The sequence below is a fragment of the Alosa pseudoharengus genome, unplaced genomic scaffold, assembly GCF_046254945.1.
Source record: "Alosa pseudoharengus isolate Yale_2024_CS ecotype anadromous, Long Island Sound unplaced genomic scaffold, YU_APseudo_1.1 YU_APseudo_1.1_scf_10, whole genome shotgun sequence".
NCBI classification, from domain to species: domain Eukaryota; kingdom Metazoa; phylum Chordata; class Actinopteri; order Clupeiformes; family Clupeidae; genus Alosa; species Alosa pseudoharengus.
Window position 1 is genome coordinate 36,168,890 of NW_027468565.1, and position 17,549 is coordinate 36,186,438.

The 17,549-nt window shown below is 42.1% G+C and overlaps 1 protein-coding gene and 1 long non-coding RNA gene across 4 annotated transcripts in view; both read right to left on the minus strand.

The window, feature by feature from the left end:
- ptprq (protein tyrosine phosphatase receptor type Q) overlaps window positions 1–7,238 on the minus strand; it is a 52,934-nt gene extending 45,696 nt beyond the window's left edge. Inside the window, exons 1-11 of the mRNA XM_076299155.1 lie at window positions 7,181–7,238; window positions 6,323–6,589; window positions 5,944–6,161; window positions 5,517–5,697; window positions 4,994–5,305; window positions 3,812–4,089; window positions 3,348–3,582; window positions 2,751–3,011; window positions 1,171–1,301; window positions 620–749; window positions 101–254 (exon numbers count right to left, since the gene is read on the minus strand). Coding sequence (XP_076155270.1) covers window positions 101–254; window positions 620–749; window positions 1,171–1,301; window positions 2,751–3,011; window positions 3,348–3,582; window positions 3,812–4,089; window positions 4,994–5,305; window positions 5,517–5,697; window positions 5,944–6,161; window positions 6,323–6,589; window positions 7,181–7,238 — 2,225 coding nt within the window. The remainder of the gene's footprint in view (window positions 1–100; window positions 255–619; window positions 750–1,170; window positions 1,302–2,750; window positions 3,012–3,347; window positions 3,583–3,811; window positions 4,090–4,993; window positions 5,306–5,516; window positions 5,698–5,943; window positions 6,162–6,322; window positions 6,590–7,180) is intronic.
- A 2,792-nt stretch (window positions 7,239–10,030) lies between these two features.
- On the minus strand, window positions 10,031–14,851 carry LOC143141126 (uncharacterized). 3 transcript variants are annotated; one of them, XR_012990742.1, is made up of 7 exons: window positions 14,513–14,851; window positions 13,926–14,139; window positions 11,963–12,119; window positions 11,636–11,774; window positions 11,423–11,515; window positions 10,823–10,866; window positions 10,031–10,207 (listed from the first exon to the last, which is right to left on the minus strand). It is a non-coding gene; the product is annotated as an uncharacterized LOC143141126 (long non-coding RNA). The 3 variants fall into 3 exon arrangements; XR_012990740.1 differs by having other exon boundaries at window positions 10,032–10,207; window positions 13,926–14,851; XR_012990743.1 differs by having other exon boundaries at window positions 10,034–10,207; window positions 11,673–11,774; window positions 13,926–14,851.
- Between the last annotated feature and the right edge of the window lie 2,698 nt (window positions 14,852–17,549).

Sequence of the window (17,549 nt, forward strand, 5' to 3'; positions counted from 1 at the left end):
TCTGTATGCATCTATATGAGAACTTCCACATGCACTAGGTGAGTCCGTATGCATCTATATGAGAACTTCCACATGCACTGGGTGAGGGTGCTGCTCTCACCTTGGCTCTGAGGTCCTGAGCTTCTTCTGCAAGTTTAAGGTCAGGTTTTTGATTGACAGCAGGAAGCCGTCACAAACACCCAGGCCTTCCTTCCAGCCGATGGTCATTGATGATGTCGTCTTCTTAAGGGGCAACAGCACGACTGGGCTGGGGGCTACATGCCACATCCAAAACACCCAACTTAAACCAACTGACCAACAGTAAATGCAGTATGACAACATGCAAACTAGGGCTGTACAATTAATAGAATTTTACAAAAAAAAATTGTAATTACAAAAAAAACATGTAATCAGGAAAAAAATATTTTGCTGTGTTGGAAATCCATTTGTTACTTTTTTTGAGTTCAATAAATACAGGAATTTTCCAAGTATGAAGTTAGTGAGTAATAATAATATTGATTTCAATATAGAACAAAATAACCATGATTGTGATTTGTGCCATAATCAAGCAGTCCTAATGAAAAGTAACTCCTGGTAAAGTAAACCCAAAGCCATCAGCCAGAGTGGACTGGGCCAGTACCTGCTCTGACTGTGAGGTAGACAGCTGGACTGTCTCTGTAGCCCTCCTTCTCAGAGCGCACAGAGAAGTTAAACACTCGCCCAGGGACGAAGCCCCCAAACACTGCTCTTTCCTCCACAACCTTCTGCACCTGAAGGGGACACACACACACACACATGCATATGCACATGCACACGCTCATACACACAGAGACACACACACACAGACACACACACACACACACAAACACACACACACAGACATAAGCATGCATCATAACCACTTCTTAAGTGAAATACTATGCTTACTTTATTTAGCGTGAACTAGTTCACACCAAATAAAGTCAGCAAAATATACCCTCCAGTGTGCGATGTATACTACTTGACTTTTCAATAGTTATACTGCACACCATCAGCACCTGGAACAAGAAGGGCTGTGCACAGGGATTTTGACCTTTGATGAAATATTATGCTTGTTTAATAACTGAAAACCTCTCACACACACACACACAGATACACACACACACACACACACACACACACACACACACACACACAAGCATGGTAGAGTACCACGACGGTGTCGGTGCAGTCCAAGCACATGGCTTCATATCTGTGTGTGTGTCCGTCTGCAGGATCCCAGCGGATCTCTATGGACGAGTCCGTCACACTGCCCTCATACACACGCCTAGGGGAGGCCAGACCTGCACACACAAAATATAGGTACTGTGTGTGTGTGTGTGTGTGTGTGTGTGGTGTGTGTGTGTGTGTGTGTGTGTGTGTGTGTGTGTGTGTGTGGTATGTGTGTGTGTGTGTGTGTGTGTGTGTGGTATGTGTGTGTGTGTGTGTGTGTGTGTGTGTGTGTGTGTGTGTGTGTGTGTGGTATGTGTGTGTGTGTGTGTGTGTGTGTGTGGTATGTGTGTGTGTGTGGTATGTGTGTGTGTGTGTGTGTGTGTGTGTGATATGTAGGGGTGGGCGATATATATCGTCTGCGATAATATCGTGATTGTTGTTTTAACGATGTGCAAATTGACATTATCGAGTATTTAAATTACTTATGAGGGAAAAACACTCGAAATCACGCACTGAAGACTCATACATTCCCAGGAGGTGTATGCGGGAGAAGCCCCTGGCTGCAGCAGAGCAAGTGTCACGTGATCACTAGTGGGTCACAACATTGTCACACACAGGCATGCCTAATGTTTATTTTGTGCAGCAAGAGTAGCCTACTTGGGATTTTATGCGGCTACTTCTGTTCAAGTAGCATTGATGAGACAGTCACGTTTTTTCCTACACGGTATTATATGGAAAGAAAACATTAGCCTTTGAGTATTTTAATAGTCAGCTGTAAACAAAGAACTATTCTCATGTAACTCTTTTGTAAATGGACTGAAGTTCGCTCTAAATATCTACGGTTACCGATTATGCTAACCGTTAGCATCTCTATGGGATTTCTATTCTGTAACTTGGAATGCTAGCCTACATGATTGCTCTTAAACTAAACATCGAAGGAAATAACTGAGATGTACTCTGTTGGTCTGCTTAGTTTTACAGTGAAAGGTTTGAAAGGAACTTCAGCTTCAGACTTTCTTTTGGGAAACTGTTAGGCCTATTCATCTTCTCTAATGTAGCTGGCTAGACCATGTCATTGCCACACACACAAGTGGGGGTAGAATTGGAAATTTGTCAGAGTGACAATGCATTGGTTGATTTGGTTAAAAAGTCACAGGTTAGGTTATTATTGTAATGATGCTATTCCTAAATAATGAGTGACTTTAACAAAAACACATTTTTAAAGGATATCGACTTATTATCGTTATCGTCAAAATCACAAAAAATATTGAGATATTACTTTTTGTCCATATCGCCCACCCCTAGTGGTATGTGTGTGTGTGTGTGTGTGTGTGTGTGTGTGTGTGTGTGTGTGTGTGTGTGTGTGTGTGTGTGTGGTGTGTGTGTGTGTGTGTGTGTGTGGTGTGTGTGTGCACTATGGGCCTAAAAATCGATAAGGCATCCTGATATACATTAATGAATAGTGCTATAGCATATATCACATGTAACATGTATACACAGTATAACAGTACTATAACCGCTGAATTGCTAAATTGCTGTAAAACTGCTAAACTGTGTTCTGGTTATCCACATAGACTCACATGTTTTGACATGGGGTACATGATACCCATCACTGGTCATCTCTTCACTGGTCACAAACACAGTGAAGTCGTACTCTGAGCCAGGATTCAGGTCACCCACGACAACCTTATCGTCGTCCCTGCTGACGGGTATCCAAGAGCTGTTGCGGCCGTGGCTCACACAGACGCCGTCGTAAACACTGGTCGAGGGGAGCTGGACATACAGCACCACAGAGTGTGTGTGTGCCGAGAACGGCATGGCGAAGAGGACTCCCTCCGGCTCTATTACACACACACACACACACGCACACACACACACACAGAGTGGCACATACATATACACACAAACACATACAGTACACAGATACACACACATGCACACACCAGCAGGGTTAACGCATAGATGAGAAAATCTATACGATTATAGTTTACGTTACTATACGTTTAGCAAGATATAAAATAAAATCAGTGGGAGTATAAAAATGTGCAGCAGGTAAAAGCTGAACACATTTACAGGAATATAGGTGCGTATGTGTGTGCTGGTGCATGAGTATGTATGTTGTGTGCTGGTGTGTGTGTGGATAGAGGTGTAATATCTGATGCGTTGTGTGTTCTTACGGAGTGTCTGTCGGACAATCTTCTCCTCACTCTTGTTCCCGCCTCTCACTGTGGCCACACCCACTTCGTAGGTCTCCCCTGCTGTGAGCATGCTCAGTGAGGCACACAGGGAGCTGTTTACCCAGAGTTCCCTGTTGAGGCTTTGCTGAGAGAGGGGACGGACATGCAGGAAGTACCCATCATGCACCTGTCCTGGTGCAGCCTCCCAGCACACTCGCATGGTATTCTTTCCCATCTCCAAAACAGATACAGCAGATGGGGGACTAACTGCTGCTCTCACACACACACACACACACACACACACACACACACACACACACACACACATACGCAAAACATGAATGTCGCATGATATTCTGTAAGTCATACTTATTATGACTTACTATTACATGGTAGGCCTACTTGCATTAGTGCTTATTTGTTTTACCATTATTACCATAGAAGAGCAGTAACGAACCTGTTACCACGGTAATGGGGGAAAGCTCACAGCTCTCCCCCCCGTGTGGCGTGACTGATAATACACCAAGCCTGTATTCATGATCGGCCAGGAGACCACCAATCACAGCACTGGTTTCTGCCCCATCAACCCACAGGCCCCTCCCCTCCCCAGACTCCACCTCCCACCAGTGCACTGCATACCGCTGGAACCGAGCATTCTGGGAGGAGTCTGGGGGAGTCCAGCTGACCGAGATCTGATTGGTCGACACTGTCCGTACAGTTATGTCCCGTGGAGGGTTGGGGCCTGAGGGAAACCAACAAAAACAAGGCTGTACTCATACACACACACTCATAACCAAGGATGCTCTACTACACACTCACTCACACAGACATAACTGAATTGATATTTACTGAATTGATATTTGTAAATAATTCACTCAAAATTGTGTCAGTGGTATAACAGCTGAAAAGATATTATGCACTCTCTCATTTAAGCAATAAGCCCCGAGAGGTCATTCTAGATCGTGAATATAGCACAGCTGAGGGGTGTTGTTAGGCACGAAGCGAGCGAAGCGAAGCTGAGAGCCGTTAAACAACCCTCAGCTGTGCTATATTCACAATATAGAACGACAAATAATAATGAAATTTCAAAGCTATTTCATCTACAAATGTCCATTCTTCTGCAGAGTCCCCATAGAATAGTTCCACCGCTAGTAGATTCTTAATCAAAATTGTTGCTCAGCAACTTTGAATTTTAACCGTTATGCATTGCATTCTAAGCACATTATTAGAATGTAGAGTGTCTCAGCAGTGATATATCGGGAAAATATACGACGGCGTCGTACGCGATTCAACCAATCATAATCAAGGACCAGAACTATCCGTTTTATAAACACACACACACACACACACACACACACACACACACACACACACACACACACACACACACATACAAACACACAAATCATTTCTCTTTGTTACTCCCTCTCTCATACACACACACATATACACACACACAAATAATTTATCTTTGTTACTCCCTCTCTCATACACACACACATATACACACACACAAATAATTTATCTTGGTTACTCTCTCTCATACACACACACACATACACATACACAAATAGTTTCTCTTTGTTACTCTCTCTTTTTCTCTCTCACACTCTATCTGTTACGCACACGTACACACGCACACTCACGTGTGTGCACAGTGAGGAGAGGGCCAAGTGTTTGCCAGGCCCCTGTGGTGTGTGTGGCCCTCAGAGCAAAGCGGTAGGAGTGTCCAGGAGACAGGCCGAGCACCGTGACCCTGCCCTGCGCCTGGAGTGGGGTGTGTGTGGAGGAGTACGGAAGCCAGCGGCTCGCTGTGGATTCTGCTGAGTCATGCTCCTGGTAGTGCAGGGAGAGCTGCATGCCATTGGTCATTTTTGCCGCGTCAGCATCCCAGCTGAGGTGCGCAGTCGTCTCCCACACATCCACCAACTGCAGCCCAGAGGTGAGGATGGAGTTTACTAGAAAAGATACCGCAGGGGTTACACGGCCACACACACAAACATACACACACACACACACACACACATACACACACACACACACACACACACACACACACACACACACACACACACACACACACACATAAACGCAGACATGTTCATTAGCTATAGCCCAATGGCAAAGGCAAGGTACACTACTGAAAGAGCACACAAAAGACACACTCACACTCTGCATGACAGAGGTATGGGAGGGCTATATTACAAAAGAAAGCTGTCAGAAAGTAGCTTGGACCAGTCGAGTTCTTCTGCAGTGCGAAACAGTCTGTCTGATTGGCTGAAAGAGCTGACATCACAGCAACTGACAAGTTATAAGGGGAGCCATCTGACCACTGAAGTACACCTTCCGTCTACAGAGACATTAGGAGAAAGACAGAGACAATGCGGAGAGATGGAGTGAGAGAGACAGACAATGGGGAGAAATGGAGGGAGAGAGAAAGAGAGAATCAGGAGAGATGGAGAGAGTATATAGGAGAGGAAGTATTAGTCCATAGAGGGCAACTCAGCTGAATAGTGTATATTTGTCCTTAGCTGACCAAACCACAAGTGTCTGAATCTTTGGAACTTTGACAAGTGTCCAGAAGCCCTGTGTGTACCTGCTGATCATTAAGTCCAGTCCAAAGCAGTAGCAGGTGGCTATGGGACAGAAGATAGGCGGAGACAGCCTCTAGCTCCTGCTCTGTATGCAGGTCTGCAAGATGAACCCCTGGGGCTGCCCTTGCACATGCCTGCCGGGCCTCAGACCACACGCGTACACTCTGCCACACTCGGAAACAGCTCCAACCAACGGCCATCCAGCCTGCTGGACACTGAGCTAAACACACACACACACACACACACACACACACACACAAACACAAACCACACAGACATACACACACACATATGAAAAGATGAATATGAATAAAAAATACAAGCACAATCACACAATTAAAGTAATGAATGGCAAACAAAGACACACACACACACACATACCTGTCTCTATAGCCAAATGGAGTTTCTGCAGAAGAGTGATACCACGGTGTCTCATACGCGTCTCCTGCTCCACTATGAGAGTGTATGTAGTGGCAGGGTTTAGGCTTGAGAGCTGGTAGGTGTGTGTGAGTGAGTTTGTTTGAGAAGGTGGCCAACACTCGTCAGACACACACACAGACACACTGTGCTCTGGTCCCTGTGATATCCAGGTGAGAACAGCACTGGACGACGACACTGCTGCTCTGAGCATGGAGCTCTTTATCAGACCTGGAGAGAAAAGAAGAGGAGAGGAGGGAAGAGGAGAGGAGGGAAGAGAAGAGGAGAGAAGAGGAGAGGAGAAGAGAAGAGAAGAGAAAAGAAGAGAAGAGAAAAGGAGAGGAGAGGAGAGGAGAGGAGAGAAGAGAAGAGAAGAGAAGAGGAGAGGAGAGAAGAGGAGGGAAGAGGAGAGGAGAGAAAAGAAGAGAAGAGAAAAGAAGAGAAGGGAAGAGGAGAGAAAAGAAGAGGAGAGGAGAGGAGAGAAGAGGAGAGAAGAAAAGAGAAGGGATGGAAAGTAACAGAAATGGCAGACAGTAGTTGTAGTAGTGTGCACATCCCCACCGGTGAGGTGCAGGGCAAATGGAACTAGAACTCAAAAAGGATGATTTTGCCTGAGGAAGACCCAGCCGGGTCGAAACGTTGCAGAACACAATACATGTATGGAAGTTTTTAGCAGAGTGTGGGCATTTCATCCTTTTTGAGTTTAAGGAACAGAAATGGACCAAGCATTTCTCATAAATTCATTGTCATTTAATGTTTTTGAATGATTACTGGGAGAGTTGCATGTCACTTGATTGCGCATGTAACAAAGGATGCTCTTACTGATTGTAAAAACTTTGGTCTGGAGATGCTGTGTGTCTATAAGAGCCTGAAGTGTCATGGGCGCCTGTGGTGAAGACTCCGAAAGAGTCACTCTCAACACACACACAGACACACAGGAGGAAACATCAACACTGGCCAGCTCCTAACACAATACATGGGAAGAAGGGAGGGGAAAGAAAAGAGAGAAAGTGATGATGAAGCTGCATCTGAATGTGGGAGTATATTGGATGCTTGTGTGTGTGTGTGTGTGTGTGTTTTTTTTTTTACCATGCTACCCTGTTTGAGAGTGTATCGGTTGGCTGTGGGACTCAGGGGGAAAGGCCCAAACTCCACCTGCACTTCAACTTGGGCAGTACCAAATGCAAGACCGCACAGCTGAGAGAACAGAGAGAGAGAGAGAGAGAGAGAGAGAGAGAGAGAGAGAGAGAGAGAGAGAGAGAGAGAGAGAGAGAGATGACAATTAAGAGATAAAATATCTTTCACTCCAGCTATTAACCAAAATTAGTGTTATCTTCTCATAACATATAGCCTACTATAGTCCTCAGTCACGAAAACAAAGTGTGGTGATTGTGGGGGCAGCCGTGGCCTACTGGTTAGCGCTTCGTACTTGTAACCGGAGGAGGGTTGCCGGTTCAAACCCCGACCCGACCAGTAGGCTGAAGTGCCCTTGAGCAAGGCACCTAACCCCTCACTGCTCCCCGAGCGCCGCTGTTGTTGCAGGCAGTTTACTGCGCCGGGATTAGTGTGTGTTTCACTAATTCACGGATTGGGATAAATGCGGAGACCCTCACGGGATTAAAAGAGTATACTTATACTTAATTCACTGGCAATCTATTTACAACTTTGGCACATCTCCAGAACCAGAATTGGCTGTGTCACACGTTCAAAGTTTTAGATCATCTTGTGTTTTATGAACACAAATACCATATTGGCCACAACACATCAAAATCCCACATCCCACACAATCCCAAAATGTCACACAAAAGACATGCAGCTCAATCTGTTTTACAAATGATGATTACACTTGCCAACACAAGACACGGAATGGATGTTCTGTCCATGAAGTGCGTCGTCCAGATTTAGCTAACTCAGAGGAAAGGGGCGAATAGCTCCAAAGATCCAGCGGCATAAACCCCTACGATGGCACATCTACAACGAGTGTACTGTTAGGCGGAGGTGATGCGCAACGCTAAACAATCTTGAAGAGGAACTGCAAGATCGCAAAACTCATAGTTATCAATAAACCCATACGTCTGATGATAATTCTGGGACAGCCTGGACTTGAATGAAGAGGAGGCACTGGAAGTTTGAACTTGAAAAACATCACTGTTTATGTGATCCTCTCAGTGGTCCAGTGTGTGAGCCACGCCTCCCCATGCCAAGGCGAAATAAAGTTGAATCACATTCCTCATCCCATGCCGGGGAAAAGGGTAGCCTCCCAAAGTCGACGGGCAGCTGAGGGTAGTAGAGTAAAGTAGAGTTATATTTTCAGAACCAATCTACGGTGTCTTCCATTGCGCAATGTTTAAATTCCCAATTCGTATTACCATTTTAATTTGCGCTCCGTCCAGTGGTAGACTAGATGAAGCTTCACACTTTCACCTTCCTCATGTCCACTGGGTCATCCGGTTGGAGAATATCAAGAGGCAAGCACTCCAGAAATGGGAAGTCACTTCTTCGTGTAACGGGGGAATGGGAATGCAAAAAAAAAAAATGCGAGGATAAATCATATGAATTAGTATTGGAGCCCGTTCGAGGGTTCACAAACGTCCTCTGCCATTATTTAGCAAACGCGTCTGGTGGTAGGCCTAGGCCTACTTGAGACACAATAATGACCACGACATGTAACTCATCATCATGCACCAGATTTATATGTTGTGATCAGTGTGTCTCAAGTACCAGTTTTTGTGTGTAAACAATTGAGGAAAATGTGTACTACAGACAGTACATACATAAGTGTGTTGTCAAATATTTGAGAATATTGTTTTTATACATAGAACACACAAATACACGGTAACAAATATATTTTATTTTTCCCACAAATAAAACAATGTACACAGTGTACATCCCAACCAACACAAAGTTGCACATACAGTAGTCTGTAATGTTTTCTCCTGTCATGTCTTCCAGTTAGCCGGGTCTTTGTGTGTGTCACATCATCGATGCACTTACTGATGTAAGAAGTAACAGGAGCTCCCATGCCACAAGGCACCTGGACCCTCTAGACCACAGTCAAAAACAACAGCAAGTATACTACAATAGCAATGACTTAAAACAAATATCAAAAGCAGTAATTACTCTGTGGCACTTTTAAATGTTTAGTGAATGAAAGTTCTTCTGCCAGTTTGTCCTAACAACTGCCAACAAGAAGTAGTGGGAGACAAGCTAACAACACACAACACGGTGATTCTTTGTTGAGAAAACAGGGTGGTAAAACATGTGTGATACTTCCTATTCAATATGGCAACTGTTTGAATGGGAGCAGGAGGTAGTAAGGACCTAGTACTTCAGAGTAATATTGACTTCATAGATCATAACCTGGTACAGTATCCAGTAATAATTTGAATAATGGACAATAGTTGGAAAGGCATGTGCATCATTTACACAATGGTCAAAGCTTTACATGTGTCTGGTGTTGCGGGATAACTAATGTCATCAAGGCAAAATATGGGTTGATTTGTCAATATTTTATTATGTTAACTTTACCAGGTGTGGATCTAGTTTGAGATGCAATAAAGTGTGTTCAAATCTCTTTGTGCCAACACCCCTCCCCTGCAAACAATTCAGCTTTAACAATATCATGCTATGATAGGTTCAAGGATGAAGGTTCAACATTTTGATGTTATTTCAGTAGTAGTCTTTATTAACTTATATTATATAAAAAAATACAAAAGAACAACACTCAGCTAAAACATTTGTTGACTGTTGAGTGAGTGAGTGAGTGAGTGAGTGAGTGAGTGAGTGTGTGTGTGTGTGTGTGTAGATCTTTATCTTGCAGGCTCCCAGGTTGGCAGACAGGTTTTCCCGCTGAGAAAAAAGGGGGAAGATGGTTACTGAAAAAGACTGTAACCTGTATTCCAGTTTGATTAGATATTCTAGTGGAGGGATGTTTAGATTAACCAATGTCATAATAGTGTTACAACTAATAAAATATCTGAATACTCCACAGTATGGAAATAAAAAAAACTGGGCCCTGACATTCTGAATTGACAAAAGTTACATTATCAACATCTCAGGTTAGTACATTTACAAGTTCAGAGTGCAAATGAATAAAAAATTGTTTATAGCTCACACTCACCCCAGACAACACTCTACTACCAATTGCCATAAAACCCTACTGTTCATACTTGAATTTCCCCTTGGGCCTACTGTTCATACTTGAATTTCCCCTTGGGGATCAATAAAGTATCTTTCTATCCATCTAAAACATCAGGTACACAGGAGTGTTACAATATAAACTGATTTACGGTATATATGTTTACATGTAGCCTGCAGTACCGGTATATAACTAAATTATAGCATAGACTATAATAACCAAATCTGGTACATTTACATGTCCTACAGTATATGTATGGCTGCTGGAACAACGTAATTTCCCTTTGTGTAATTGTGAGTATCTGGTGTAAAAGATAACCAACTCACCACATTTTGGAAGGCACCCAATCTATTAAGATCTCCATCTTCCCCTGTGGCAGGCAAACAAAGACATAGAAAAATAGTGTCTTGCTTAAAAAGATAACATTGCACTCAACTTAACATTCAAATTTTAACACTTCACATCAGTGACTATCAGCGTTTTGTAGACACGTAACACTTTTTATGATGTTCAGTTAATATCTCCTCATGGTCCACTCACTTTACATTCCCTATACGAGCTGTAAAACATCCTGGTCAATTTACACAGTCCCATAAACTGGAACATAGAGTAACTGCAGACAAACATTCTGGGGTTGGTAGCATCTCTAACAATACTAAAACATGCCGTGAATATTTTTCAGAGAATACTTTATATTATATTTATATATAATATAGGGGTGAGTTATCTCTGGCGTGTCTTGTTCGGGATTTTGAACATAAACACAAAGATGAACAAACGCATTATCTGGTACGATTACTGATACTGACAGTTACTGATCACTGATTTCAATTATTCCGCAGTGCCATTATACATTTTTAAAAGTGATCAAAAAGTACTGTTACATCATCCATTGTTTTATTTGCAATTTTGTGTATGGAAATAACCTTTGTCTTTCTCTTTTTTAGTACTCTTCTGTACTGCTGCTTGTACATAGGGCTGTTGTGGGGGCACTCGTTCTTCACTTCCTTTTCTAGAAACTGTTTGACATAAGCAAATAGTAGTATGTTAATCAAAATGTTAACATACATACAGAACACAAATAACAAGCATATCATATAATTCATCATACAGTGTACAGATTAGGGCCTGTATCTTACATTCTCCGCAACTGACTTTCTTCCCTAACGCAATTACCATTGCTAATCTACACTTGGTGGAAAGCCACATTTTCTGACATGAAGATGGCCTCCTCTCATTGACCCGGCAAATTGTTTGGATCGGTCAGCGCTTTCTTTCCTGAAAGAATACAAGCAACACAAACAATACACAATGTACAATAAGGTCAAATGTGAAATGTAGGAGTGATGTCATGATATTTTTCTGTACATTTTGTTATTTGATGTCATCTAATTTTCAGTGTCCCACATTTTTTCAGAATTGGGGTTGTATAGAGACGTTATAATGTATAGAAAATGTGGAATCACCTTTAACCATTAAGGTGAAAATGTCCTTAATGTTATTGAGGCATTTACTTTCCCCCCCACTTAACCTCAGGCCCTGAGGGAGAAGCATTTGTGGGTTTCTCTTTGGGTATTCAAGAAGGAGGACGGGACTCCAGCCCACAGCATTGAGCTTCTCAATCTGAAAAAAAAAAAACCCCTGTTACTTTAAAAAAACATTTATAAATTGTGCCAGTGATATATGTTTACGTTTATGTATTTAGCAGACGCTTTTATCCAAAGCAACATACATATAAATTACAACACGCTACGGGCTAGCAGATGCTACGGGAATGCACTAGTTGAGAATGTACTAATTGAGAATGTACTTGTTGAGAGTGTATGTGGGAAAGGTGTGAAAATATGTGCGTGGGTTTGGTGTGCATGTCTATTTGCATGTGTGCATGATTCATGTATGAACGTGTCACTACAGGAGCATAGTAGAGGTATTACTCATTTTGACACTTCATTCTTAAAGGTTGTATCAGTGATCCTGGCGGATATTGCCTGTGTTTTTGTTATTGTTTATGTTCAAATTTCTTAGCAGACGTTTTTGTCCGATATATAACTCATTTTATATTTTGTCTGAGGACCAAACAAGACACACAAGAGATAACTCAACCTTACCACCAGTATTCATTTTTTAAAAATCCATGCAATGCTTGGTTATTGTTAGTGGTGTACTACCAACCACAATGTTAATGTCCGGTAGACTCCGCGGTTTGTGGTGCATGGGCTGCGTAAAAATACCAGAGTCTTTTTCAGCGCCTAGAATGACAGGAGAGCTAGCCGACCATGAGAAAATATTAGCTGAACATTATAAAAGTGTTTTGTCTTTACAAATCGCTCATCATCACTGATACAACCTTTAACCTAACATTAGTACTATGGTAATGTAACCAGGGCCTGTGCTAGCCATTTGGGTGCCCAAAGCACAAATGCATGGTGCCACTCTGGTGCCCCCACTATTTTGGATACTTTATATTGTTGGTTGGTTTAATAGGCCTACTGTTGGCAATGAAAAGTCGTAAATCTACTATGGGTCTCCAACGTCGCTCTGTCAGTAGCCTGGCTGCCTGCCCCTTCTGAAGGCTAAAGCAGTAGGCTACCTTTAAACATAATTGTTGCTGAGAGGAATCCCAGCCTACGAATTCAATAACAAAATAAATCATGCATAATTAAAAATGACCTTGATTTAGGCTACTTGGGTATGGCATAAGGCTTGGCTACACACAGTAAGGTTAATGTGCAAAAAATGAATGAAGTGGCTATTGGCCCGCAAATAAACAGCGGATGGAAAACCTGACACAGTTTGAACTAAATTTAAACTGAACATTGAAGCATAAAATACCAATCATATTTGATATTGGCCATGAGTTCCAACATTGAGCAATATAATCAAACAATCCAAAAGTTAATTAGGCATAAATCCAAACTAGACCGAGAATCTTCTGCTTTTGATACCATGCCACTCCAAATGTGTCTCACCATAAAACGCAGGAAAAAATACCTTAGGCCTGTTGTCCATGAAGGCATGCCTGGCAAATTGATATTTTATGAAGATGTAACTGGTTGCTTTGCTTTCATTAATGGTTTAGCTAGTCAAGTTTGCAAGGAAGAGACATAACGTGTGAACAGGCCACAATATCCAGTAGGGACGCGCTCACACAGATGCGGTAGCGGGCAGGAGAACTGTTAGCACAGGCTTTACATAAAATTATTCAACAGAAGCCTTATAAGAAATAAATGCCTGCCTCGAATAAAGGCCTGTGGTTTGCACAACCTAAGTAGCCTAAATAAAAGACCCGCCACAATTTGAGGATTTGCGGCATGATGATTTTCTACGAGCTATATTTTTTTGGTGCCCCCCAGGCACTTGGTGCCCCACGCGCAGTGCATGTTCTGCTTGTGCGGAGCACCGACACTGAATGTAGCACAAATGACTTACCAGAATAATAGCATCATCCATCAGATGGGAGGTCAGTTGATTCTTTTTGGTATTGGCCTCCCAGGTTTCCTTTTTTTCATTGAAGCTTTCTAGTTGTTTTTTTTGCCTCAGCTTCTGTGGCTGTGGTGCCGTGCATACTGGGCATATTTTGCACCCATTAAAAATGGATGCAAGACATGCAGGGCATTTTTTTTTTTAACCCTCCCATGACAGGCTGCAAAAAATCAACAAGAAAAGCATACCGGTAATTAGAATTGCTATTGTTTAAAAATACAAATTCCTCAGTTGTTTAGAGAGATTGAACCATTAAACAACATGTTCAGTCTTTCAACTCAGTTGTAATAAAGGCAATCCTGTAATAAACAAGATTTCATCTATTTCAAGACTGATATTTGGGACCAACTCAGGGTATCTAGTATAACACTATGCGATTTGCTGTTCCTACATTAAACGTGGATTGATGATTCGGTGTTCCCCCAATGCCAATTGGATATTTAACAGAATCCGATGCTCTTCAGGTTAACAATAATAAAGTAACAATTTAGTGTCTTTCAAATTTGTGAAAATAAAAATCTTGGAATACTTACTATATGAGAATAAAAAAGGTTGAGTGTGTGTGTCTGTGTGTGTGTGTGTGAGAGAGAGAGAGAGAGAGAGACAAGCATGTATCTCGTAAATTATCTGTAACAAAGACAAAAAACATTATTAGAATGATATTTTATCTCTACATTATTAGCAAAAATGATAGATATGATATGATTACTAGTTACATGTTCTACAAGAATAGAATCTCCTTGACTCTAATCGCCTGACCATCAAATTGCTCAGTAACCATTCATGTTATATTCTACACAAGAATGATTGAAGCACATGCGTACATTGCATACACATAAGATATCATATCCACTTGGCGCCTACTACTACTACTTTTGCCTACCCCCCCCCCCCCCCCCCCCCAAAAAAAAAACAACCCCTGCTGATCTGCACCATCTATCTATCATAATATATAAAGCAACAATCGTCTGTGTGTCTGTGGCTCGCTGGGTACTTGTATAAACTTAGCCTTGCCAGACTTATAAACGCTTTAACTTCAAGTAGTAGCATGCACTATACAGGATGAAACCATTTGGCTTAGCTAGCTGCTAATGTGGCATCCAAAAGCCCATGTCTGGTTGCCCAGTTGGCAAGTAGCTGCTACTTCAGAAAGTTAATGTTGAGCCCTGAACACAAAATTTTGCTGGCGCAGAAATTAGGTGGAAGCGTGTTACACATATATGCAAATTGTGCCACATAGCTGGCGATGCCAAAAGTACACGTCCAAATCAATGTTAATAAACCAACAGCAGAGTTCCGAATTAGCTAATCTATCTAGCTAGCAGAGGCTCTGGCTAAGTACGTTGCATTTTATTTTGATGCAACAAAGAATTGTATTATGTCAGTCTCTTTCAAATACAGCTCTTACAGTGGAGTTCGAAATAAACAAATAGGAGGACATAATTGTTTTGGCCAAAACTCAATTTTAGACATGTTAAATGCCTATGCATTTCTCTTGCTTATTAGACCCTTGTACTTACCGCTCGGAATCTCGCCCAGGCAATGGTTTCTGGGATCGTCGCACACAGTGACGCGATGCACAAAATTGCGCCAAAATATCAATAGCAATGAAAAAGTACAGTCTTAATATTTTATATCCTTGCTCAAATTTGTAAAATAATGAGCATAAATCTCCGAATGAAAGAAACTTGGGTATATGTAGCCATTACATTTAAACACATCACTTCCCAGAATGCATCTCTTTGCCAAAGAACTTTATTTCCACCTTAAGCAATATAAACATTTCTGCAGTAGTGTATTACATTTATAACAACTTCATAATCAGTATTGAGACGAAAGAACTAGTGCTATCAGTAAGCTATTCTTTTTAAGTTGACATTCTCTGGGGATACGCTTCTGACATGGGCTTTGTTTACCTAGCAACGGTTACTATGCCTCGCTGAAATGAGAAGTGAGAACGTTTTTATTAAATATCCCACTTAAATGAGGGCATCATTTAAGCCAACGGCAAATATGCAGTCCTGAAACGACTGTAATTATTCAATATCCATGTATCCCAAAGTTATAAAAGTCAGTTGACCGAAATCTGTACTCAGTTGTTGAAACGGGGGATCCGTGTGTGGGCCACGGAATATATTGTCATTAACTTGCATTGGAACGAAATCCGTGTGTGTTTCACGGAAATGTCAACTTCCGTTGAGCGAAATCTGCACTCAGTTGTTGAAACAGGGATGGAATGCAACGCCTGACAGGCTAACATTACATAAAAATCGAACTGAATGTATCAAAAGTGTGTTTCCCAATAAGATAACAACATCCGTTGAGCGAAATCTGCACTCAGTTGTTAAACGGGGATCCGTGAAATAGCCACGGAATATATTGTCATTAACTTGCATTGGAACGAAATCCGTGTGTGTTTCACGGAAATGTAACTTCCGTTGAGCGAAATCTGCACTCAGTTGTTGAAACAGGGATGGAATGCAACGCCTGACAGGCTAACATTACACAGACACTAAAAAAGGCAATAAAAATCGAACTGAATGTATCAAAAGTGTGTTTCCCAATAAGATAACAACGTCCGTTGAGCGAAATCTGCACTCAGTTGTTTAAACGGGGATCCGTGAAATAGCCACGGGATATGAGTGTCATTAACTTGCATTGAATCGAAATCCGTGTGAGTTTCACGGAAATTTCAGTGATTCCGTGGGCCCACCACGGATTTTGAGTTAAGCGTCCGTGGCTATTTCACGGATTCCCGTGAGACCAGGTTGGCCACAGGTAATGTACAATGGGTACAATGGAGGGAGCAGGAAGAGTGAGAAGAGTAAGAATTAGAGGAGGCTGAAGAATAGGATATGGAGGTGAAGAAGTAGGAGGAAGAGGAGGAGGAAGAGGACACAGAGGTGAAGAAGCGAGAGGGAGAGGATGACAAGGACAAGGAGGTGAAGTTAGAGGAAGAGGACAAGGAGGTGAAGTTAGAGGAGGAGGACAAGGAGGTGAAGTTAGAGGAAGAGGACAAGGAGGTGAAGTTAGAGGAAGAGGACAAGGAGGTGAAGTTAGAGGAGGAGGACAAGGAGGTGAAGTTAGAGGAGGAGGACAAGGAGGTGAAGTGAGAGGAAGAGGACAAGGAGGTGAAGTTAGAGGAAGAGGACAAGGAGGAGCAAGAGGAGGACGAGGAGGGGGAAGAGGAAGGAGAAGAAGAGAAAGAAATAGCCCTTTTGCAGGCAAAAAAAATCAGTCTACATGTGGGGATATTGTCATGTCAAGCCTGGATACAGCATTCCAGAATATGTTTTCCCCGGTGCCTTGTGATGTAGACGAAATTTTGAGAGACAACACGATGTACAGTAGACTGATTTTTTTCCCTCAGTGAAATTGCTATTTTTGTGTTTTTACTTAGAAAAACAGACTTGTGTTTGTTTTGATGTGTGTAAAAAAACACCAATACTTGAAGTTTGGATCCCTGTATGTTTACAGAACTATGACAAAAGTATGACCTCAAACTGACATACAGTACAGTAGTCTACTTTGTGCACAGAGAAAGCAAAAGCCAGATGTGTTTTTATTCAT